This window comes from Apis cerana, linkage group LG7 (assembly GCF_029169275.1).
Source record: "Apis cerana isolate GH-2021 linkage group LG7, AcerK_1.0, whole genome shotgun sequence".
In the NCBI taxonomy this organism is placed as follows: Eukaryota; Metazoa; Arthropoda; class Insecta; order Hymenoptera; family Apidae; genus Apis; species Apis cerana.
In genome coordinates, this window is record NC_083858.1 from 9056378 (window position 1) to 9083672 (window position 27295).

Consider the following 27295-nt stretch of genomic DNA (forward strand, 5'->3'; position numbering starts at 1 on the left):
ATGTCGAGGATTATTTACAGGATAACAATAAATTTTTTATACGTATCGTTAGCAATATACAGGATGTCAATTTTTTGATACATATCATTGCAAGATGGACGCTTAAGGAAGGAAATTAATTATTTCTTTTTTAAATTGTTGCATCGAGAATCGTAATCTTCGAAGAATCGCTTTGAAAAAAAAAATACTCAAAGATCCATCGAACGAATCGATCAAAAAATATATAAAAATTCATCGATATTTACCTATTGCCATCCTATATCCGTTCGTGAATATTAATTTATTATTATTCTACATCCATTCGCCAATTTATATTTATTATTATTACATTTATTCGTTCAATTAACCGCTAATTTAACCACACTAAAGTCGCACATTGGCCAATATTAAATTCAAAATTAACGATATTGGTGTTTATGCTTGGCTAAAGTGGTTCGTTCCTATCATTTGCTAGTCACGTGTCCCCCTATAGAAGCGCGATTATTCCGTGTATACGGTGGAGGACAAAATTAATAATCCAAGCAATTTAATAATCGCCGGTGTAGCTCCCTGGAACGAACTCGATTCCCACGGGATACGATCGATCGATATCCGTCTAACTCTGTGTATCCATACATGCGCAATTCATATATTACGAAATAGTTTTGCGCGCCTGTTGAAATTTTCCTCGATTCTCTCGAGTAGAAATAATATAAAAATTCGTCGAATCTCGCCCGCACCGATTAAGATAAACCTAGCCTGATCTTGCGCGAAACCAATCTGGGATGGAATCGATTTAATTTCGAATTTCGAGGAAATCCAACGTATGAAACCCAATCACGAAATCCCACGAACACGAGATATCGTAGATATCGAGTGTTAATATGGCATTTTTTTGTCGTGTACGAATTGCTTGGATTTTTGGAAATACACAGCGTGGAAGGTTTGTTAAAAAGTGAGAAACAGTATCGATTAAAGGATTGACGTGTATCGAATTCTGTGTCTGGTATTCGATACGTTTTATATTTTAGATTTGAGAGGAATGAAATTTATTTTTCGATTTGTTCGTTTCGATTTGATGAGAAATTATATCGCTAGAAAATTAAATACACTTTATAACATCTCTTAAAAGATATCGAGAGAGAGATTAGTTAGAAATTTTAGATAGATAAAGAGTCGTCGATTTTAATATTATTTCGCTAACGAAAAGAAGAATAATGAATATATTTATAGTATTTAATCCTTAAAAAGATTTTCCACCGAAAAGAGAAATACAGCTCCATGTATAACATTAATCTAAACACGCACGCAACTTTTATTAAAATCCCTGGACTGCGTAATAAATTCCTTCATAGCATAAACGCAGAAACTTTTACGATCGATCTCAATTATCAATTATTCGAAAACGGAGACGAGTTTTACAAGAACTGTAACAAAAATTCCAAAAAGTCCACCCGTAAAATAAATCCGATATTTTGCCTCGAAACTCGAATCCTCCTCCATCATCGATCCCCTCGATCGATATGGATACAGATACGACAAATATCTGTAGGCGAAACAAGAATTTCAATTTGCGTGATGCGCGTGTCGAGCATGCCGATCGTCGGAAAAATTCCTCGTCCCGAATCCGGCTGGATCAGGATTTCTGACCGGCAGGTCCGACTTCCGGCCTGGCCACGCGTCTTACTGAGAACACGTCTGCAATTTCCGCCGCATTCCATTTTCACGGTGCGAACGCCTTCCGTCCACCTGTTCCCGCGAGTTTCACGATCGAGAGGGGGAGGAAAGAGAGAGTGTTGCTTGCTCCACGAATTTCACGAATTTTCGTGATGGAGGGGGGCACGAGTCGTGCTTCCTCCACTTCCGGTTGCACGGCCAACGCTCGATTACGCTTTGGTCACGTCGAAATCGCGACGTGAACGGCCGAATTGGAACGAGACAAGGGAGAATTGGGGTGGAAATTGGGGTGCGAGTCCATTTGAGAGTCAAATTCTCGAGAGGATATTTTTTTTCAAATGGACGTTAAGGTAGTCAATTTCAATCGGCTGTTCTGAGAGTATGAGCAATTCCTACGTTGCTCGATTCGTTACAAATGCATTGAACAGTTCTTTGAACAGTCACCAGGGTTCTAACGATGTCTGCGAGGCTTCGTTAAGCCTCGTCGTAGGGGCTTGTAAAACGTTTCACGAGATTCTAATTGATGACAGTGATGGGTATTCTATGTGAGGTTTACGTTCGGTTTAGAAGCTAATTCGTAGTTGATATCGCGATTGTTATAGATGTCTCATGACGAGATTAAGATTAAAATTGCAAAGGCGAATTTAATACGGGTATTAAATGGATAAGAAGTTTAGGAATTCGGGGAAAAATGAACATTATTTTTTATTTTAGATACAAAATGTATCATTTCTGGTAAATAGGAAACAAGAAAATAATATTTTTCTCATAGAAAAATTCTGTAATGTTTTCGAAAAAATATAATTTGAAGTGTATAACACATAGATACCGCTGAACTGTAAATTTTGTTGGACCTGTTTTGTTTCTGCTTGTATTTTTGTTTACACGAGGAATATTATTATCTGTTTTCTGTCAATATTACTATTATCGTTATTCTGGTTAACTGTTATGTACGTTGCGCACGGAATGATTTCATAAATGAGAATAATGCTTTTTACAAATGTGTTTATTAACATAGAAATTTCAACGTCGAAATGATGTTGCGTGCATAATTGTTGTAACTGAATCATTATACATTGTTTATCATATGTAATTTATAATTTTCAATTATTCATTCTTAATTTAATAAAATCTTACCATCGATGATAAATTATCAAATTTTCTTCTTCTTTCGTACAAAAGAATTTTATTGTTTCTTTTGCTTACTTGTATCATGTATGTATGAATGAACATCTTATATTTTCTATGTAATACTTTGTGATATTTCTATATCCATATATAATTATTTTTATATCCGTTAATATTAATGTTAAAGTTTTAAATTCTGCGTCCAATGATTTTGCCTTTTCATGTTTTCTGTTTCATAAAAGAAAATTCTAATTTCTTTTTTATATTTACTTTTTTGTATTTTATTGCACTTTGTGTATTTATATGCATACATTTTCATACGTTTGATATTATATTTTTTGATTTTTTATCAATCAAATCCGATCCATCTTTTTCTGGAATTATTTTTGAGAAAAGAAATGGATTCCTGAGAAATGTTCGATAAATTAATCTCTTGATTGATTATTTTTTACAGAGTAATTACACTGTTATTTATTTTACGATAATTAAAAAATTCTATCGATTCAAAATTTTAATGTAATTCAGTTTTTAAGTCTTAAGAAATTTGCATGTTGGCGAAAAAAAATGAAATGAAAACAGATTGATTTAGAAATTTCAACGGTTTATAACATGCTTATGGGAATGAGAAACGTTTAATCAACATAGTTCCAAAATTAACACTTTTAATATAAAATGTAATTCTCATTGCAAACGTGCTTAATGAGCTTAATTTACTTCATAACAAACAATGTGGGTGAGTTATAATAATGAGTTGAATACCGTATGTACAATATAAAACAAGATAGGAATATTTTAAAATCATATGCTGATTTGTAATTTATACGAATGATATACTTGAATGAAAGAAAAATATATATTCTCTTCTAGAAAAAGAAAATAAATTTTAATTATATTATGTTTGCCATATTAATGATATTTATCTTGAAAAGATATATTTTCTGAAAAATATTTTAAAATTAATTTCATTATTTATATTTTAATATCTTTCAACGAGATTGCGTCATACATAAATAAAAAATTGAATTATATTCCAATTATCGATGAATTCATTTTAGATTGCAAATTAATTAAATTATTATTATTTTTTTTGCAATATCAATGAGCCTTTAAATTTTTATTTTTGAACATTGTACGTGCAAATTGGCAAAACTTTCTCGATCTTCGCGTTTACAATTTCGTTTGCGTGATTAAATTCAGTTCGTGAAAATTGTTAAAAAATGTAAAAATTTATAATTTCGTTTACATTACGAATTCAGGATTAACTAGTTTCATCACAATTGTATTGTACATACTCCGCCATGATAGATACAATTAATTTAAAATATTTTAAAATTTTAAATCGAAATTTTCCGTCTAGTTGCTTTTATTATTTCAATTTTTCCATTAATGAATATACACGAACCTAACGAAAACAATTTTTCAAATCGAAATTGTTAATTTCATTTACGAACTGGAATTAATTATGATCAAACAAACCTTTCTCCACATTTCGTGATATTTCATTAAAAAAAAAAAAAAGAAAAGGAAAGAAAAGAAATCAAAATTTAAAAAAAAATTTTAACATATTACTTGAAATATATACGTTATATTATTATACACGCATATTATTATACACTACGTTTTCGAACTAATAACACGATTCAAAAGAAAATCGCATTCATATAAAAATTAAATCGAGAATATAGATTTCCCCCCCTCCACGAGCTTCATTTCTGAATAAATCAATATTGAAAATTCATCAAGTTTCAATATCGCAGAATACGTTAAAAGAGTATTATAATAAACGTATCGATATCTTGAAACAGTATTTGTACGAATTAAATATATATTCTCTCTCTCCCTTTCTCCCTCTCTTTACCCTTACTCCGTTTATTTCCATCATCGATCGATCTTTGAATGAAATATCGAGCGAGAGAAATTCATCAACGTTCCTCGATTATCCTCAATTCGATCGCCGCGCGATATTTTTCGAGTATCATCGCGATACGATCCTGGAATACGAATCGGGACCAAATATCAAATACCGTAATTAAAAAAGTTCCCGGTTGGTTGTTGGCCCGAGGGCCCCCGAATATCGAACGCGGTGTGGCGTTCGACAGGTATCCATAAAATATTGCATCGGCCCGCTTTGATGAAAGCTTCGCGCTTTCATGAGAAGGCGAAATAATGGGGAAGAGAAAGGGGGATGGAGAGAGAAAAAAAAAAATCCCTGTGATCCCATGAAAAGGGAATCCTGCGATTCTCTCTCCCCTCCCCCCTCTCATTCTTTCCTTCTTTATTTACTCAACCGCTCGCTCGCTCGCTCATACATTCAGCTTATTCGTCGATCGATCCCATAGGAACGGAGGGGCGAGGTGGAGAGGCGAGGCCAGCATTTCTGGTCGGCGACGCCGGCGGTGGAACAATGCGCCGCGATATGTCACGCGTTCCAAAGTGTCCTCGACGTGCCATTAATTGGAATTCAAATGGACATAAACATCTCCCCGCGCCCGGCCAGTGCCAGCAAGATGCGGCTCGATCGAGGGGTCGAACACCTCTAGACGCGAACCGCGGCCTGATCGTAAATTCGTCTCTGCTCGATATAAAATCTCTGTTCTCTCTTATTTCTTATTGGTTAAGATCGTCTCTTATATATTATAGTCATTGAATTTTGTTCGTTTCGTGATTATTAAGATCGTTTCGAGGGGATTATACGTACGTGTTACAAGTTAAATATAGTATTTCTCTTTTTTGATATTATTTCGTAATGTATGTATATTTTTTAGTCACTTTCTACGTTTGATTAAACATTTTTTTACAAGACTCATATGTTTTCTCAAACTCTCTGCTTTTCTTTTTTTTTTTTTTTTGTAAATAAAAATAACGTACTAAGCTAACGCGCATGGAATACATATGCTTTAGTAAATCAGTGTCATACTGATATGGTAATTAGCAACACGCGTAGTCTAAATTTCGTGATATTTCTATCCAAACACGAAAGACTACGAAAAAAAGGAAAAAAAGAAATTAAAGTTAAAATTAAGTTATTAACGAGTCATGGTCCAATTTCGAAATTTCCATCGACAAAAATTTAACTCTGTAAATTTTTTCTTAGAAAATTATTATTAAAAACTATCAAATTTTTGAATAATTTTAAAAAATACCACGACAATTAATTATCCAGCCTGACAGACTTCCAAAATGATTTTCCTCCGTCTCCAAAAATTCGGAACTTTTAAACAATAATACACGTAATTTTACAATTAGCAAGATATTCCTATATCGCAAATAATCCATTATATCTGAGAATCAACGCGATATCCATCGATCTTCTCTCGAGAGAGAGAGAGAGAAAAACAAAAAAAAAGAAGCCAAGAGCAAAATTCACGCCGGCTACTTCCCCCATTCGGGAAATATCCTGCGATAAAAAGTTGCAGACTGCACGAGGCCGGCATTAAGCATTCCAGGATGAAAAATATCCTCCCAGATCCCGTCCCCTCCCCTCCCTATTCGTCCGTGAAGCGCATGCCCTCGCATCAGTCACTCGCCCCGCGTCAGACAATTTAAAGCGGATATTAAAAGGATATTAATGTCGGCTAATTAATTCAGCTTCTTTTTTTCTCCCCCCTCTCCCTCGATTCACGCCACTGCCCCCCGACGAATCGTCGAGTAGTTTTGCGAGCGAAGGCAAAACGCGTTCCCTCTCTCCCCCCTCTCCCCTCGAAAAATTCGCAGCTTTTTCGACATCCATCTGCCACGATCGACGCTCTCGATCGCCGTGGCCGGTCCGTGATCGAGCGGAAACGCGGAGAATCGTCGAGAAGAATTGTCTTCCGGCCGATTTTCCACCGAGCGTTCCAGTTTCCGGTGAAATTTTACCGCGTGGACTTGAATCTCTCCGACGATTCATGATCGAGGAGATGATTTCATCGATTTGTACAGGGGAACAGATCAGTTTAAAGGAATTTTCTAATTCTCTCGCTCCATAATTTGATTCGTTTCTTGAAATTGAATCGTTTCTTTCTTCATACTTGGAAAAATGAATGAATTAGTAATTGAAATTAAATATGTACAAGTGCATACTCGCAACCATAATTGAATGTAAAATTGAATGAAAATGAAAATAACTGGATCTTTCTTTTTTATATTCAAAGTTGCTAGAAAATAATAATGATTATAGATATATTCAACTTGGATGTATAAAATTAAAGCGCACTGATATTTTGGTAAAGCCTGTTACATTCATATTGCATAACTTGTGCAGATTAACATTTCGCTTCTCTGTACATTGAATTATTAAATGTCATAGAGTTTCGTCCACGTGTTTATGGTTTTACAAATTACGTAACCACTATTTCCAAATTAGCTGGCCCAAATATTCTGCCGTTATCTGCACGTTGCTTCACGCGCGAAATAAAAGTTTTACGAACGTGATCGAAGAAGCTTGAGATTCATCCTATTTTTTAAAATATCTCTTCTATTAGCCAGCGCTTCGAACGAACCCTTTTCGAGGAGTACTTGCCCACGTTTACTTTATTTTTTGCCTATCGATTTGGCGTTTCATTTTCCGATCCGGGTGAAATGTTTTTGCCAGGCGTAATTTTCCACGCGTCATTTGGCCCGAATTTTACATAATGACGGCATCGACCGAAATCGACGATCCAGCTGCGGTTTCGTTTGTTTTTCGGGCAATCAACTCCGGATACCCTGTAATCGGCCCTATCAAAGAATCGTTAATGAGAGTTTTGTCGACGAATGATGCGCCATCGATGATGACGGATTTTATAGATTATTATTTGAAACGATTAATGAGTGTTTAATCGTTCTACGAATTATATTTTCTTATTACGGAAAATTCTTAGTGAAATGAGTGTTATAAAAATAGAATGGACAAAATGGTACAAATTAAATCAATATAAATTATCTTTTTAATGATAAATAAAATTCTCTCTTTGTTAAGATATACAACGTCTCTGCTGTGTCATTTTATAGTCGCAAAAGACTTTTACAAAAAAGTAGTGCATTCAAGCATATCTTAAGAAAAAAGAATATTTATGAACAAGAAACTCAAAATAGTTTCTAAAAAAGCTCTCTTATGAATATAATTCACTAAAGCTCGAGTAAGAAACAGATACGGCTAGATAATCATAAACCGTGAAAAAATTCATAAACCGTCTTAGTGGTTTCATTATTGTCGATGACTTGTTAGCCAGCCATAACCCAGCGGAATTAATTTCTCCAGGAGCACGAAACGATCCTGCGTGCGAGAATATTCTATTTACCCTCGTGAGCGACGCTAAGCGGCGGACAATGCCCGGCCTATGCTATGACGGCGTTTAACTCAGGCTTAACAGGGCTTTAACCCTCGCGTCGCCACCCCCCCGTTCGCCAATGCGCCCTGAAAATCGTTGCCGCGGATATCCAGTGTTTCAATTCATTCGCACGTGGCCGTTCCTTCTCCTTCTGCCACGCTCTCTTAGTTATCCCTAGCCATGCTGCCAAATTCATCTTGGGATCCATGAATTCCCACGGTGTCGACTTTAGATCAAATTCAATCAACGATCTGGAAGAAAATTAGGGTAAAAGTTATCCACTGAATATTGAATATCTTCCTTGAATATCTCTGATATTGATTCATAAAAAAATTGGATAATCTTGTTTCGATATATATAATCGATATTTGCATGAATTTTTAAAGCATTCTATGATATATTAATCTCGAAATTCCTGATTCCAGATGCTTTAAGCAAGAGTATTCGTTTCATCTTGTTATATTAATTTGGAGGAGATATATTTTCAGAAGATGTAGAGGATTACATACGTTTGATAGATTAAGGGAATATAGTTTAGTCAATGTAAATCCTTAAATCGGATTTACGTCATTAGATTCGGATAATAAATTCAAATAGAATTATTGTTATAATATGATAACTTGTTGGATAGGTTCATCCGTCGAACAGTGATCTCAGAATCATGTTGCAATCAGGATCAATTGGAAAATTTATCACTAGAAACAGTTAACAGCAAATGGAAAACGGGGTAGAAATATCGGAGTCAGATGTTTCCTCGGACAATTCCCACAACTATTAACGTTATTCTCAAATGTTTATTCTCAAAAACTACTATTGTTCTACGAATTCTTTCAGAAAATATTACGTACGCTATTTGCATTTAATTTTTACGTCTTTTCAAAATTAACATTTGATATCGATGTTATAAACGATAAACGAATCGTTCTCCTTAAACAAATTAACTCTTGGAATGAGGAAAAATTTCAGAGTTCCATTTTGTTTAAAATTATCCAAAGCATCATATGCAAATTTTCGAAAATCGATACTTGACAGAGAATGATTCGTTATAAAAATTACTTTCAATTTACTCAAAAGTTCAAAATCAAAAAATCACCGAATCAAAGAATTTTATTTTCACGAGGATGAACCAGTCGCACTGACAATATTCTCATCTCGTGGATCCGCAGTTTCCATCGATCTTGAATCCAGATTAACACACTCTTTGGTATTATTCAGTGCAAAACAACAGTGACAAGGATATTTCTTTTTTCTTTTTTTTTTTCTCCTCGCAAGAGATCGTCCACCGACGCATGTTCTGATTAAAGCTCTATGCTCGGAGCCTAATTACCATCCGACCAGCAATTCGAACCTTCTATTCACCTGAACACCCATCATCCCTGCGTTAAACCGGCTGCGAAAACTAATTACACCAATCCGATCGAGGACTATTCTTACCCGATTGATTCGGATTTTTTAGCTCGTGGCTTCGAGATCGTTTTCGGATGAAAACGAGTCGAAAATATATGGAGCTAAGATGAATGAGAAGTGATTATTGCACACTTGATTATTGCTCGATGAGCGATGGAAATATAGTATGGATTTTGGGGTTGGAAATTGATGAGTAGAATGTTTGTGTATAATTTTGTTTGATGTTTAAGTTTCGAGGAAATTTGTGTCATCGAAGAAATTTTTCATTTACGTTTAAATGCAAAAGTATTTAAGAATAATTGTAAGAGAAATCGTGTTATGTTGGATTGGAATTTAATGGAGGATAAGAAATGATAAGATACTTGATGCGTTTGTTTAAATAAAGGAGAGAGTTGGATATATTTCTTAAAGTAACTATATTAAATTTTAAATTTCTACAATGGTATACAATGTAAGAAGAATGAGATTCTTGAATAAGATTTTTAATTTCGTTTGCTCTTCTATTCTATTTTCTCAGATTTTCTTAATAGCCAGTAAAATGACGTAATTTTATGTCAGCAACAATCAATTATATTTTATGAAAGGATGTAATTTTAGATAAAAGGCAATCAGATGAAGCTTAATGATGTTAATATAGATATATCGTTATTATTATCATCATTTACTTTAATTTCGAGCTACCTTTTTAATATTGTTGAAATTATATTAGTACTTATTGGTGTAAAATTTATTACAATTTCTTCAGGTTAGAATTAACTTATCAACTTTACATAAAATTTATCAACTATGCACTTTTTGAGCTTTCTTAATGATTCCTTAATTATATCATCGTACAATATTTACCAAATATAATTTATTTAATAATGATATTAATTATCAACTAACTGAAGTTGTAAGTTGCAAATTTAATAAAAACTTTGGCTTTATAAAATTTATTGGCAAGATTTATGAAATTTTAAAGTTTTTAACAAAATATTTTTATTTTTAACAAAAAGTTTTTAATTAGATACAGTTGATCAAAAAACAATGTAATATGTAAAATGTAAAATATTATAAATATAAAGCGCATAGGAATATAAAATTTTTGTGGCATGAAATAAAAATTGATCGAACTTTTTGTAACTGAAAAAAGAAGTATTCGTTACTTTATAAATTCAAAAAATAAACATTACTTTTTCAAATATTTCTTATCCAACATTTTCTATACCCACGTACAACTAAAGTTATTAACTGTACGTTCTCCTTCCTCCCTATTTTCTCCTGAATTAAAAAAAAAAGAAAAAGTTATTATTTTCCATATTTACTTCGCGTCAGACCAATTATAATCCACCGTAGTTAACATCTATGCTACATTTCTCAAGAAAATACAATCATTTTTATAATAAATTTCACTGCTGCGTATTTTTCTTCAAAAATAATAGAAACAACTTATTGAATTATTTATCGATCGGTTTAGAAATTTCGTCGACTCCGAATATTATCGTCACGAAGAACAATAATTATTCCGACAACCGCGCAAAAGAAACATAATCATTAACCCAGGGCCTAGTTGCTCCATTCTCGATGTTTCTGCGACTTCGGCCGAGCGTTGATTAAACAGTCTCAGTGACTATAAGCTCGACAAAAGCGAGGCGTGTTTTTACACTGCGAAGTTGCACGCTTTAAAGCGCGTAATAACTGAACAGTAATAAGCCCGGTCGTCTGCCAGCCTCTCTTGTTTCAGACGAACGCCGTGCGACACCTGCTCCCTCTACTCCGTCTCTATCGCTCGAAAACCGGATACGGAGGATCGATTACGTCCCCCGTGGAACATATTTACGCGAAAAAATTCTCCCTTTGATTCTTTGGGATATTAAACATTGAGTTAAGTTTTCAATTTTGAATTGACGGTAAAAGTTGATCCATATATTCATCGATAATCCATTCTATTCTATGAGGCGTACGAATTATTTTAAGAAATGTGACAAGTGAAAAAGAATTTTCCTTTTGCGAGTAATTTGAATTAAAAATATGAAAATCAAATATTTTTTTTTTTGGTATTAGATGCTAGATTCAATTTATTCGAACGAAAATTTTAAAAATTGTCGTTATCTGTTTCGCATAAATGGAGTTTTATTTATTATATTTATTATTTACAATTTTTCTTTCACTGAAATAAAAACTTCATCGGATATGTTTTCAATGTGTTTCATTTGTCAAAATATCAAAAAAAAAAAAAGAAAAAAAAAAGGAAAATTTGAAATGAACAATAAAATGCATCGACATATTGTTGTTTTATTAATCAAATACGAGAATAATATATTGGTATTTTCTATAGACACCGAATAATAGTATTCTGCATTCATATATTGAACAAAGCAATAATGGACAAATTCAAAAAATTTACAACGAATCATCGAATATTTTTTCGTCAATCTCCACAGAACTTGTACAAACAACGCAGAATACTTTTATTTACATATACATCATACATCCAATAACGCAAAACCATTAAAAAAATGGATCCTCTCTCCGTACACTTTCTCCTTCTCCTCTCAACTCCATTAAATAATTCCTTTCCAAATGAGAATTCAATATTTCCGAATCAAATCCCTCTTCTCGCATAAATACAGAATTTCTTTACCAAGAAAGAAAACTTCCGATAGAAAAAAAAAAAAAACGAAAAATACTCCAACCAACGAAAACATTCCACGGTTTAAAATCAATCCTTCCCTTCCTTCTCTTCTTGCACAAATACAAGAAACCTTAACCAAGGAAAACTTTGGATCGAGAAAAATCTAGAAATATTCCACAAAAGTAAACATTTCGAATTAAAAATCGATTCTTCGACCATCTCTCCCTCTCTCTCTCTCTCATATTTCTCAAGCACAAAGTTTAATCACCGATAAACCTTCGACGACCCTTCGAAGTTACACCTTAGCTCCATTTAACGAAGCCATTTTCTCTGTCTCACGAATTCTCGCGAAAATCACCACGACGAGCTCCATTGGTTAAATAGGACAGGGAAAACGAATAATGGGGAAGGGGAGGGGAGAAAGAAACCTTGTCTTAAATGAATCAACGCGACACTAAAGAATTAGATTTATACGTCTCTCTATGGTATTCGTTATGAAACGTATTTTCATTACGTAACTCGTTAAAAAAACGCAACCACGGCTCTCAAGGATGACCTTTCCACCAACCGAGAAGAAAAACATGCAAAAGCTTTCTCGTTTTACGTCGTCGTTGGATTCTCTGCTTGGTAGCGATAATTATTCCAGAATCTAGTTTATTTTTTTGGGAAGGACATTGTTTTCTCGATTCGAGAATTAAATTAGAGAGGGGGAAGATTTTTGTTTCGATACAATGAATACGCTGTCGAAGAAACTTTCCTATCTTTATCCCCGTGATGAAATGAAACGAGCCTCGAATCGTGTTGAAATAAACACAAACTGATCGTTGCTTTTCTTTTATTGTATTCGAAATTCGAGGAGTGAACGAAGGTTACAATTGTGTTATTTATTATACGAAATATTGTATCGTTATTAATTATTGGATAAATAAATAGTGAACGTATTGAAAAAATTGTATAAACAGACGAGAAGATTAGCTCTAAAATACTTTTACAAATTGCCATTTGTAAAACTGGATCAAACAATTATTACTTTAAGCAAAATATATTTTTAGAATTTTTTCCTTCCACGTTATTATTCTATTATTCCTCTCAAAAATATAACAAATAATTATCATTCGATCACTTGAAATTTACGCTTCGTCGCTTTAATTAAAACACCCTTCGATTCAAGACCCACGTTCTTTCTCTCCGAAACAATGCCCCACCCCTTCCCCCAGAATAGAACAGTAACCCCTTAATTTCCTATCCTTAATTTCCCTTCTCACAACCTGATCCGAAAAAACTAAGACTCGTTTTGAAAGGATCCTCTTGAAACTCCCCCCTTTTCCAACCTTTTCCTACCTCACGAACCCCACGAGGGCAAAGAGAAAAGAAAAGAAACCGCGTTCCTCGCGAAAATTTCCCCAATTCTCGCGACAACGAAGACTCGATGGGACAAAAGGCCGCAAAAATCACCGAGGAACAACCTCTCCCTCTTCCTAATATTCCATCTCCTCCTTAAGACGCGAGAGGGATTACCAAGAAGACGGAACATCGCTCGAGGCACGTTCAAGAGGGACGCGTCGGTAATCAGTCCTCACCTCTTATCCATCTTTTCTCTCTCTCTCTTTTTTTTCTTTTCCTCTCGCCTTTCTTCTCGAAAGAAACGACGCACGAGCGAGTTATTAATACAAGGAGCCGGCGAATTATCGTCTTCGGAATTAACCACGGTTGAACGGTATTAAGCCCGGTTCAATGGGGGGGTCGTTAGCTTTGGTATGTCGATTATCGACACCGTTACTAAATGCTATTATTGGCCACTTACCTCGTCGAGGGTCCTCCTGGGATCCTCTGAGTCTCCTCGCGGCTCCGTGTTGCAATCGGTTCCGCGACTGTCTCGTCAAACTCACGCGATCGATCGATGATCGACGGTTTATTATTTATGAGGGAGGGGGAGGAATATTGTCGTTAGATCAGAAATTAGAAAGGATTTTGGAGAGGGGGAGGGAAAGGAGGTCGAGAAGAAAATGCAAAATGTGGGATAAAAAATTGCAGAGAATCGTAAATTGTAAAAGTTTAAGATAATTCTGATATCCGGGTATTTGAAAGTGGAAGGTTCACTTGTTTACAACAAGTGGAAAGTTATATGAGAGCGTCTCGGTTGCCCCGATGTCCAAGTGGCGAGGAATTTCAGAGGTTGTTGCCGACTTCTCGACAAGTTCTGAGGATTCCGCTGGTCTGTGGAGACGGAATGAAAGAATTTGCTGTCTGGAAAGCTCGCAAAGCTCACAATAGTTTCTGAGGTGTATTGGGAATATACCTGGTACTCTTGGGAATCGTCAGAATTTTTCGGCTTTCTTGAACTGGTGCCATGCTTCAGACACTTAGAGAAACGTAAAACATTTTTAAAAGTAACAGCTTAATCTCAGTCTTTTTGTTTTACAAATTTCTTAATCTTATGAACAATTCAAAGAAAATATACTGAACCGATGACGAATGTAAAATATTTCATTGAAAAATCATTTTTAGTTTCATCCCAACATCCTTTTAGACACCAATGCACTAATAATTGAAATAAATAATTTAAATTCTTCTTCTTCTTTGAGAAAAATTTCAATTTTCTTTTTTTTTCGAAAATTTCTTTAATAATCGAGTCAAATCGCTCGATCTATCGTTCGTTATCGGCACGATTCGAACGATGGGACAATCGATAAAGATTAAAACTCGTCAAGCTTTTGTATCGTTTAATAAATTCGGCACACGGAACGAATAGAATATCGATCTTTGGCGGGGGTGGAGGTGGGAGCTTGGTGTCGAAGTTTTGCAACGGGGCGGCTATTAACGAGAAATGGCGGCGGAAAGCAATATAGGGTGGAAAGTTTACGATAGGCGAATTCGTCGATCACGAACTCGCCCCAATAAAACAGTTCCCTTCCACGAGTGCTACGATCATCGCCCCGCACGCGTTTACCTACGCGTTTTCCTCCCCTTTCATTGCCACGCAGCGGTTGCCTCCGACCTATCCAATCGATAATTCAATTTCCCTTTTTATCTTCGGGAGAAATCGTGCGTCTGTGGCTCCATGTGTTGACGGGGAATTTGGGAAAAATGTATATTTACATCGGGGAATTTTGGTTAAACCCGTTTGTTTCACATTTTTTTTTTTTTTTAACTCATGGCCGTTTCACATTTTTGTACAGGAAGTTATTGGAATTCGATTAATCAAATGGCGTTAAAAAAAAGAAAAAAATAGTGTTAAACTTTTTTTTCGTGGTTCGCATCTTTCTTTTTTTTTTTTATTTATTTTTTCTTGTATTACGATCACGATATTATAATTTTAGATAATATTTAATGATACTGTGTTCAGGGAAGATTAAAATTTTTATGCTCTACGAAGGATTTGTACTGTATAAATTTCTAAAGAAATTGGTCTTTTTAAACGGAATGATCGAATGAAATATATCGTACGTCGCATCGAAGTTTGTTCGCAATAAAACTTAAGCTTCGTTCTAACATTATTTATTCATTTTATGTAACGCAGAGATTTATGTGTATTAACGATTCGAATGTATATTTGGGATCAAAATGGAGCGATCCTCCCCGTTCGTTAAAACAAATAACGAAACACGTGTATAAAAATACCAATATGGATGTTGGGAATACTTTATACTCTGTATATTTCGAATATTTTTGAAATCAAAAATGGAAATTGGCAACGAGAGCAACCAGCCAGGGGGACGAATAAAAAGAAGAAGAAGAAGAAGAAGAAAAGATTAAAAATCAACGCTGATGCGAAAACTGTGTTCGCGCGGAAAATGTTGTTTCACGGGGATGTCTCGCAAGGAAATTCCGCTTGGCGAAAAGTTTTAGAGGGAATCTCGCTCGAACGTAAACCCCTCGCGAGTAGGGCTCGCGAGAAAATTTCACTCGACGCTAATCTTCGAGGGCACATTTCGTTGTCCGTAAATCTTCGCGAGAAAATTTCGTTGGTGACGATCCATCGCGAGGAGCAGCGTTTCCTCCATAGAAAATATTAACGTTTAACGTTTGTTGTAACAAACAGAAATTTTACAATCTAATTCCTTTTTTACACGCTCATCATCAATGATAAACTCAATAATCCTTTTTTATTTTATCATTTACAACGAAACTTTGTACATTGAACAGAGCATAACGAATTAGATAAAAATATTTGTGGAACGGTATATCATTCCCAGATTATCTGTTAATTCATTAAAAAAAAATTATTCTAATATAATCTTTTTTTTTCATCTGTATCGTTCCATTCTTGAACAAGCTTGATAATCGAACACGAGATAAGATTATTCGAAAACGATCCACCTCTAGTAATAATAAACAAATCTCCCCTAGTTTTAACTTCCCCCGTTCATCAGAAATTCTCACTCAACTCCATTCTTCCCCGTGGTGGAATTCCATCCGACGCCATAATTTTCGCCCCCGAAAATTTACTTATCCCGAACCGCGTCTCGCGTTGAAATTTCGCGACACCCTCCCTCCGATCTCGACAAGATCCATCTCCTCTCCACGAAGATCCACCGAGATCGATCGCGTTCTCGACGCCCTAACGAGGTCCTCTCCCCTTTAAAGCAGAGGGAACGGGGCTTACCGCGGATAGAGTCGGACGGCGTCTCTCCCAAATCACCCCCTCCCCTGTTTCGACGTTGGCTTCCGCGATGGCATTTCCGTCTCCGAGGTACAAGCAACGAGAAACCGCACGCCCAATGCCGTGTGAGACGGCAGACAGGATTGTTCGCGTACCATCGAGGCGGGTGACTGACGTGTTCATCCCTTACGGCCATTCTCGGCCGTGCGTGTTGATCGTTGATCGCTCGATCCTCGAACGTTCCGCGCGCTTCTTGTTCGCGCGTTCGATGATTAAAAAAGAAAGAGAGAAAGGGAGAGAGTGTATCGGTGCGATGATTTAAAGGGGATGACGATGGACGGGGTGGTGATTTTTACGGGGAAGAATAAAAATCTGGTTGGAAAAAATTGTTGGGATAAAAATTGGGAGATTATGTTCGAAATGAACGAATTTTTAAAAGGTTAAAGGTTTCTTGGCTTTCCAAAAATACGATTGAATGGGAATTTTGAAGTAAATTTCGTATAATACTTTGTTAATATAATGCATGATTGATGTATGATTAGACATCAAAGATTTGATTAATTTTTGAACGCGTTTTTATGAATGTCATCGTTAAATTAATTAAATATCGTATCCTTTAAAATTTCAAATCTTGGAAATTTTGTAATTAAATTTAACGAAAAATATATAAAAGTAATTGTTTTTATAATTTGATTTAATAGGCCGGTACACGTAAATATGAAATTTATCGAGCCAATTTCAATTACTTGATTATTCAATTTTATTTCAATCATCCAATTAAAACGACATCATATTAAGCAGAAGAGCTATAAATTTCTAAAATGTTTTCGCCATAATTATCCATCATTAATTAATCAAGAATTTTAAACAAATTTTAATATGAATCAAACTTGAAAACTAATTAAAAAAATGTTCGACCAGTCTCCCACAAAAAATATCAAAGTGACGATAAAAAGATATATTCGAAGAAATAATTTGATAATTCATCAAGCGATAATGAAGAACCTGATTTGAATATACGTGACGAGACCTTAGACGATAATATTTCAAAAATCAATAAAAATATTTTTTATTTAGTTTTATTTTAACGATAAGAAAATTATTATTTAATTTTATTAATATGTAATAAATATTTATATATCTTTTAATATGCGTTTGAAACGATTAATTATCATTAATGAACATTTTCTTCGTTATAATTGCAATGAAATATTTAAATATATTCATGTATTTAATGAATGAACGATAATATTCATCTAAATTTAATCATTGATAAAAAAAAATGTATGTACATGTATCTGTTTTTATTTAAAATTAATTAAAATAAATTGATAAATACATCTCAATAATTATTTCCAATATTTTTTAAATAATATAATTAAAATATACTCAAAATTGGATACAAAGAACGCTTTGCATTCTTGTGCATCCAAGAAATCGAGTGCATCGGAATCGAATTATCACGATTCGAGCACCTGATTATTCAATTATCAGGTAACAAGGGCCCCGATGCACCGTACAAATCCTTGGAGACACTTGACGAGTCAAGTTTCGAGACTGGCGATCAAATCAATCGTGCGATTTCGAGGTTTGTTAAGTTTCGCTTTTTTTTTTTTTTTCCTTTTATCGTTCGCTTCTTTTATCTTCTTATTAAACGGATCTTTGCATCGTTAAACTTCCCCTTGACGCTTTTATAAACACTCGAAAGATTATTCACCGATTATTCCTTCCGGATATTTGAAAATTATTGAACAACTTCAAAGCTTAAAAATTATTCCGTCTGGAATTCATTCGGCCGTGATGAGGTGAATATAAAATTCCCACTTTTTCGTGTTCTTTCGTACTTTCAAAAAATTTCAATGCAAAAAGTTTAAAAGTTTAAAAGTGGAAAAGTTAAATTTTAAATTTATCTTTTTAATCACTTGTATTAATAATAATACATTCGCGAGGAATAAGGATTGAAAAAGGTGTAAAATTAGCGCGTGATAATTAGATTTTCATGAAAGATTAATTTTCCATTAAGCATGATTAAAGAAACGAAGATTTAAACGAGCCTTCGTCTCTCGAGTATGATGATGCATCGACGATTAAAAATATTTTATTGTCTCGACAAGAGATTGCAAAGAGATTAATTTTTCGTATATTCAAATAATCAGTGATGGCGTTAAAGCGTTAAAAAATTCGTTATCCAACGGGGAACCATTGCTCGGCATTTTAAGAATTTTAAAAAAAACTTTCTAATCTACTTTCAGTGCCTCGAGTTAAGTCCTTAATGCAGAGTGTCGTCATTTGAAATACTGTTAGCGAAATACCCGTGGCCATAAGCGGCTACCGGAAGTTCCGGCCGTCAATCTGGTAATTGAAGTTGAACGTTTGCTTGATACAATGATGAAATCACTTAAAGGAAATGCAACAAAGAATCGACATCCCCTTGAGAAAAGTAACGTTGAAAGGGAGAGGAAGGTAGAAAAGGAGGAAGTGGAAGAATAATAAACAGAAATCGAAAAGAAAAAAATAAATAGATGAAAATATCGAATAGAAAACGAAGAAAAATTTAAAGAAATCCAACTTTTTCGTATTTTCCAGTCGAAGCCGAATAGTGAAATTTCAAAACGATATCGCGTTATTTTTAATTAGATTTTATCGACAAACACGTGCTTTTATCTAATAAAACAGTGAAAACGTTTGTCAAAGATACGAGATAGTTTGACGTATGTAAATAATTGGATAGACGATAAATAAATGTGAATAAATTCGAATAATTTTATTATGATTTTTATCGATTTATTCGGGAAATGTACAATAAATTCAGGATTGTCTTTCGCGATTCGGTGCATCCTGAAATGTGGATCGATTTTTGATTCGTTTCGTTTCAATTACTTGTTTCCTGCGAATAATAATTATTAATGTAATAAAATTTCGTCTCACATGAAAAATTTCCCTCCAATAATTTATCATCTTAATTTTTAATTATGGAGCCTTTTCGTTCCTTTTCTTAATATTAACATTATTATATGTATATTAAGGTGTTTTTATACGAAATTGAAAACTAGGAAAATTTAATTTAGTCTTATTATACATCTCCTAAGTAAATTGAGTTAAAAATAAAGGAAGATGTTATGGAATTTAAGTAAAGTTTACGTTTTTCATTAAGGTTTAAATATTTTATTACTGTGCGTAATTAGGAGTTTTATCGTGGAAAGGATTACGAGCTGAGATTAAAACAAGAGAGAGAAAGAGAGAGGGAGGAGAGAGACGCAAATTATTAAATGTACGTGTAATAATACTTCAGTGTTCACATTTGAACTTATATTCGTATGTTATCTTTCTAAAAATGATACACAGATAATGAAATTTGTAAAAAATCAAAATGAATATTTTTATGGAAGAAAAGAATAACTTTAAATCTTTTCTTTTGACATCAGATGCTATTTGAAAGATTAGTTCATGATCTCATGATATTTCATTTTTCTCTGGCGTATTCCTACCAAATCATGCTCGAACCATTCCCATTCGATCTTCTCTTGAATTTATTTTCACTTTTATCGATTTCAGGATCGAAAAGCGATCTCGCAGAACTTCTCGAGATTGAATTGAGAATAGAATCGAGGAATAAGAAGATACGTTAGTTAATTGTTAGAAAAAGTCTTATATCGAGTATCAATAGCGAACGATGTTAATTAAGACCGTTTGTGAATTCATTGTTACGGATTCCGGCACGGTAGCAATGTTAAAGGAATTTGATTAATGTTCAAATCGAGCCGACTGAGATCAAAGTGAATAGATTATCATGCGTGGAATAATCTTCCAGTAAAGATTATATCGCATTTCTGGATTAAATTCAATTCAATAGTCTTTTGTCAGTTTTCGATAAAGGCATCATATTCGTGATTTTACGAAATTTTGATACAAAGTTAATGAAATAGTTAGAAGAAAAAAAAATTATTCATAGACTTTTGAAAATAAGAAATTAAATTCTTTGGAGATTCCAAAATTTAAAACGTGATTCTTCTTCGAGCTAAAAATAATATTGTTTTTTTATTCACGATTAAAAATCGGCAAAGATATTTTTTTAGTAAACCTTTCTAAAGCATCAAAGAACATAGAGATGTTTAAACTCAAATGTAGAATAGAAAAGTATCATACCGAAGGGAAACTTTGAACTATAACTTCGAAATTAATGGCCTATACGAATGAAAGATCGGTAGAAACGCGAGAACTTGCTCTTCAAAGTGTTTTCTTATTTATTCCGATACGATTTCCGGTTCTTGAGATACCGTCGTGTAAACAAACAGAGACATTTTAATCATTTAAATCCGATAAAACGCTATTAAAATTAAAAAAACTTTAAATCGCTATAACTTGGAAGTTAATGATTTCTGCTCAATGAATGAAAGATCATTAAAACCGCGGAAACTTTCTCTTTAAAATGCTTTTTCGTTTGTCTCGATACGACTTCCGGTTCCCGAGATATCGTCGTGTAAAGAGAAAAGTAATTTTTAATCGTTTACCTTAAACTCGATTTCAATTGAAATTAGAAAAACTTTGAATCGCTATAACTCCGAAGATAATGACTCGAGATCAACCAATCAACGATCATTAGAAGCATGGAATCTTCACCTTTAAAACGCTCTTTGATCCATTCCGATACGACTTCCGGTTCCCGAGATATCGTCGTGTAAAGAGAAAGGTAATTTTTAATCGTTTACTATCTCCGTTCTTGTCGGACAATCGGATCTCTCGCTCGCACTCCCCTGACTGACCTATCCCAAACTCTAGACAGTCGACAGACGCGATTCCTAGAAGAACGTAGTACGCATTTCCAGGAAAAAATGTAGGTCACTGAGTCGCGGTCCCATTCATAACTTCTGCACTATTTCAAGCGCTATGAAAACTTTGAATCCTTATATCTCGGCAACCGATCGAGATATCGAGAAAAATCAAAAAGTGACTCGAATGGCATGGTTCCCTCTATCGTTCGAATAGATTTCTATAACAAAATTTTTACAATTTACTATTATAATTTTTATAACTTATTACACTCGTTCGAGTCACCACCGATATTCGAATTTATCACTCGTCATCACTCACGGAATGGAATGGTAGCATCAGTGTTCTGAATTGTCCGAACGTAGGAAGGATGTTCTCGAAACGTCCCTATTCGTCGAAACTCGTCGAAACTCCTTTTGTAACACTCGTTAACCCCGGCCAGTTCGGTTTCACGCATCGCGCTGCAAAAGAGCGCGACGGAAAAACGCGAAACGCGGCCGATTCTGTTGACTTTTCCTAGCCCCCTTCGCTCCAACCCCACCTTCGTCCTTTTATTTCTGATTTTTCAATTTCCACCCCCTCTATTCGCATTAAGCCCGTATCCGCGCTTACGAGTCACTCGATCCTTTCATCGCGGTCGATTGTTCCGCATCCCCCACCCCCCAAAAAGCGATCCCCCCTGTCCGCAAACAGCAGAGAGAGCGTTTAATATCTGTTTCCGTGAAACAGACGCGGATGAATAGGAGCGGACTTTTGATTGGAGTTGCGGAAGACTCGGGGAAGATGGTCGGTTTTGGGATGGATCGGTTTGGAGGTTTGTCACCGGGAATTGTATCTCCGATAATATTGGCCATTGGTGAGAAGGGGTGAGATATGTGTGGTTTGGTTTGGGTTACGGTGGAGTGACAGGTGTTGCGTTCGATAGCAGGAAAGGAAATTATTGATGTTTACGATAGGGGATTAAATGTAGGGAAGAAAAATCATAATGATATATATATTAAATCTCGTATCGTTTAATATGATACTTTAATTAATAAAAATTTCGTGGTAGATGTTGAACGTTGTGAAAATATAATGTACGAATTTTCTTTATATTTTTCATTTAAGGTTTCTTATTTTGGAGTACAATCAATGAAAAAAAAAATCAGTTTTGAATATTCTTCGAATATGAACACTGTATTAACAAATTAATGTAACGTATTTAAATATTATAACGTATATAATGTGTATAAAGAATGCTAAAAATCGAATATCAAAGTTTCTCTATTCGCTATTTATTTCTACTTTTCGATCGATAATAAATATTATCCATCGTCCATTGATCCAGAGCCAGAGAAAATTTATTCCTACGTAATAAAACGATCTGTGATCTTATTCCTAGATAAGGAAGGGAAAAAATTCCTTTTTTTTTTGAACACGTCAAACATCACGATCACACGTCATCTGATTACGAGATTAGAGACGGTTCCGGTGCAATCACTGCGAAACATTTGGGGTGTGGACCGCAGGCCAAACGGAACGTCTGCCAATGAATAACGGCCGATGTGATGCGCAATCGTGCGCGCATAATTTTCGGAAAACGCGAATAGTATAATGCGTAATGACGAGCCGCGCGCACGGCCATAGAGAATTTTCGAACCGGTCACTGTAAATCTCGTCCCTCCCTTTCCAGGTCTGCTCAGGCTGCAGCAAATCTATCAGGGTTTGAAGCCGGGAAACGAATCGTTTCAGGTCGAAACGGTGAAACGAATACAAAATATGTCCGAGGCGATCGATTTCTTGCGCAGTTTGGAGGAATTGAATAGGTGAGTGTGCAAATTTTTTTCTATCTAAATTACTTTTCAATCGATTCTGAAAGAAATTGGCTTCGACTCGATGTATATAGAATACATAAAGAAATTTATTCGAGCAGAATTTTTTTCAAATTGATGCTCCATTTCATTTCCAGGATCAATTCGGGATCGTTGAATATATCTGCATTGTTATTTTCATTAAAAAAAAAAAAAAAAGAGAGAAAGAGAATTCAATCGTAGCTGAAAAATAAAGCCGTGATCCAATAAAGATCAATAACTTCGATACAGCTTTTAAAAAAGAAAGTAAACAAATTTGCGCAATATCGAAATGTGAAAAGATTCGTTCGATCATTTTAAATTCTTAAATCCTAAAATTATAAAGTACAAAATTCAATTTAACTCGATAGAAAACCCGACAAATTTGCTCTTTTTCCATCTCACATTTTTTTTCTCGGGAACTTTTTACGTGGAATGAAATAAAAAATGTTTGCAGTATTTAAAAAGCTTGAAAAAGCAAGGTCTTTGATACAGCGTGACGGATCACCCTTTCGCGATAGAATAGAAGCGGACACCGCGTGTCTCGGCCGCAATTTACCAGTGGCCACGCATTTGCACGGGCCAGGTAATCAACAACCGGACTGACAATGAGACCGAATCGAATGAGCGATTCCCATTACCGAAAACAAAACGTAACTATTCGAAACGTCACAGGCAAACAGCTCGTTGCATCGAGACTTTATCGTGGGAGAAGCGACGCGGCTGGAATTATGTAAATTCATTATCTGTCCACCGTTGTTAGGATCTCTCGTCCGTATGAGAGAGAAGTGTACCACGATATACCAGTCGTAAATATTCATTTGAACCATCAACGTTATAGGTTATATATTTATAAATTTTTTTAAAAATATATATCTCAATAAGTACTTTTCTTCGACAAAACAGTTCATTTGAAAAAATTATATTTCGATTGGACTTGTATTTTAAACCCTTTTTATTTATATACCGATTCCCGAGTTTATGATTGACCTGTATCACTTGCTTATCATGTCCTACATTACTCGTATTAAAAATAACGCTCGATTAATTTACTTTTACTAAATATTTAAATCTTTGCAGATGGAGTAACAAATACGTCGTGCTCGACTGCCCCACGGACATGGCAAAAGATATCGTGGTAAGCCACGTGAGGGACGTCGCGCTTGGAAAAAGGACGTACCACTACTTATTAAGCGGATTGGTAAGAGCTCGATTCCAATTCCACTCGACGTCGCCAAAATTCCATTGTTGAAGTTTGCATTAAAGTTTTCACGTAAAGCCATTTTTAGACCAGAAATTCCAATCGAATGAAAATTTCATCGAATCATGAAAATTACTCTTCGTATTACATATCTCGAAAATCGAACTCGGCACGAGAGCGACCTCAGAATCGGATAAACCGTTGCTTTTGTCAAATTGCCCGTATCTGTGCACCTTTCGTTTCCAATGCACGTCCAACCGGAAGTGGGGGGCCCTGCATCGTGAGCTTTTACAATCGTTACAATCGGCCTGTTTTCGCGCAATCAGATAATGGACGATCGATGGGAGAGCGAGGTGATCGAGTACGGGGCCATCAACATCACCGGATTTCGCATCGTGGACGCGACACGGCCCTACATCAAAGATTTCCTGGCTGGATGGCATCGCCTCGACCCGGCCACGTCTCAAGGAGCTGGCCGCGAATCCATTTCTGTACGTATATATTCGTTGGAATATTTCTTCCTCTCTCTCTCTCTTTCTGTTCTCTGAGAGGAGTTTTATTTTTGGATGTATATATGCATATTTGTTTCGATGCAAGATCGAGATCGAGTTTTAAATTTTTAACTATGGAAGATTAGGATGATGCACGGTTGAATACTTTCGTGTATGTGTATGTTTCTTTTTCCTGTTTTTTTAAAGTATAATTAAAGTAGTGATACGAGATATTGAATGATCAGATTATCGTGAAAGATATCGATAATAGGTGAAATTGTATTTTGGTAGATTTTATTAAAAAAATTATTATATGTAATACAAAATATAAAAGCATTCATTGTCATTTATATAAATGTAAGTTGAGTTAACAGTTTTCTCCAAATATATTCCACTTTATGTATTTTGTGTATTTTCTTTTGTTCGTTTTTAAATTTAAAAAAATTTCGTACGTTTTATCTTTTCCCCCTTTTCCTATTTCTTTGAAATTACACGCCTTGTATTACGTTCAAATTGTTTTTCAGCTGAAATTATATAGAACGAATTTAAAGTTTCCTGATCCCGAAACAACCGATCCATTACCGAATTTTTACGAGCGCAACTTTGCTCGATACAGAAATCAGATTCCCATAAGTAAAATAATCTTTCTTCGAAATTTACCAAGCATTATCCCCGTTCCAATCTCCAATAACCGTGAAAGCACTCGTGAAAGCAGTACCATCAGTCAGGCTGTAGTCAATTTTCGAAAAAGGAGCCCTATTCAAGCTCCATATTGTCGAGTACCTTTCGAGTACTACAATTTTCTACCCTAAGCGCGTCAATCTACTCGGGTTTCGGGCTTGTTTTCGGATACTTGGCACGGTCAAGGAGGAGCGATTGCATGCGAAAAGGGTGGCCTCGAGTCCACCAATAAAGAAAATCAAACAAGGGGATACGTAATCCCGAAGTCTGAAGATGGATCAGAGCAGGTTGAATCGAAGGATATTCTACTGAAATAATTTGGTAGAGTTAAAATTTTGAAAATTTAATTTTACATTTGAAAAATTTAAAAGAAAAGTGAAGGTATATTAGTATAATAAAGGTACAATGAACGAGTGTTATTAATAGCTTTTTAGTATATTATACATATAATTATTTTTCTGGATTATGAAAAAGTTTTTATGAAAGAAATTGGAATGTTAAAATTATAGAGTCTCGTGTGATATTACTGAAAGTAAATTTGTAATTGAAATAAAATAATGATATGAAATTAGATATTAGGAATTAATATCACCATATTACGTTCATTTTTTGATATAAAGAAAAGTCCTTTTAACTCTAGAGATATGATATAATAGTTGAAGATAATAATAGAAAAGAAAATTTTGATGTATAAAAAGAAATGCTTTGATGTCTTCTAATTAAAATATGAATGCAATTAATAAGTATAAAGATATAATAATTAAAAATGAGAGATTGAGAGGATGAGAAAATTTCAAATTTCATGCTTTTTGAACAAATGCTTTAATATTTGAAAAAAATGATAGCAATTTGTCGAATTCAAAGATATAACCTTTTTAAAATCGACAATAAATATACCCAATTTGATAAAATATTAAAATTATGATCGATCGATTTTATTTTGAAATGTGAATAGAAAGATAAATATTAAATTCGAAAACTAAAGAGAGAAAGATAATTTATAATAATAATACCAGTTTAACGAAACGTTGAAATTGACAAAATTGACGTTTAAAATTGACAAAAGTTATCACACACAGTTTTTTTCTGTATTTAAATAGATAAAAAAACTCGAAATGAATAAATTCGACAGAAAAAAAAATCGCCTTGTACATCGAAGAATATTTTTCAATATTTTAAAAATTTACTTCAAATTGTTTTTCCAAGTCTGTAAAAATTAAAAATTAATTAAAAAGAAGATACAAAATGAATATATTCACTTGTAATCATTCGTGTGGAAAGTTTTTTTACAAATTGTAAATATATTTTTATTCTTACCATCTTCTCTACCGAGTTCTTCGATTGGACAATGTATAAATAACAAAATATTTTAAAATTCTCTCCATATCGATGATTCAATCCTGAGAACAATTTAATATGGGATATTCAAAAATTCACATCGCTGTAATCCTTTTTTTTTTTTTTTGCAACAATATCAACCGATTAGCTCGATATTTGTTGTAATATTAAGTTAGATTAGCTGCACACAATTGCCTTTTCACGTATTTTTCGCACTTATTATCGAACTTATACATATCGAACAAGATTTTGATCGAAGTATCTTTGATATTTGATAACATATTCA

The 27295-nt window shown here is 34.4% G+C and overlaps 2 protein-coding genes across 12 annotated transcripts in view; one reads left to right on the top strand and one right to left on the bottom strand.

Moving 5' to 3' along the window:
* LOC114577732 (uncharacterized) overlaps positions 1 to 27295 on the bottom strand; it is a 444442-nt gene that overhangs the window by 270499 nt on the left and 146648 nt on the right. For 3 of the 10 annotated variants that reach the window (XR_009830540.1, XR_009830537.1, XR_009830541.1), the window contains one exon: positions 5467 to 8326. The exons of the other annotated variants lie outside the window; for them this stretch is intronic. The gene's annotated coding sequence lies outside the window, so the exon portion shown is untranslated. Of the gene's footprint in view, positions 1 to 5466; positions 8327 to 27295 lie in introns of those variants that run through there. 10 annotated transcript variants of the gene reach the window in all.
* Positions 1 to 27295, top strand: part of LOC107999292 (glutamate receptor 1) — a 264212-nt gene that overhangs the window by 214005 nt on the left and 22912 nt on the right. For both annotated transcript variants that reach the window (XM_062077062.1, XM_062077063.1), the window contains exons 5-7: positions 23142 to 23274; positions 24379 to 24499; positions 24826 to 24990. In XM_062077062.1, the coding sequence (XP_061933046.1) occupies positions 23142 to 23274; positions 24379 to 24499; positions 24826 to 24990 (419 nt within the window). The remainder of the gene's footprint in view (positions 1 to 23141; positions 23275 to 24378; positions 24500 to 24825; positions 24991 to 27295) is intronic.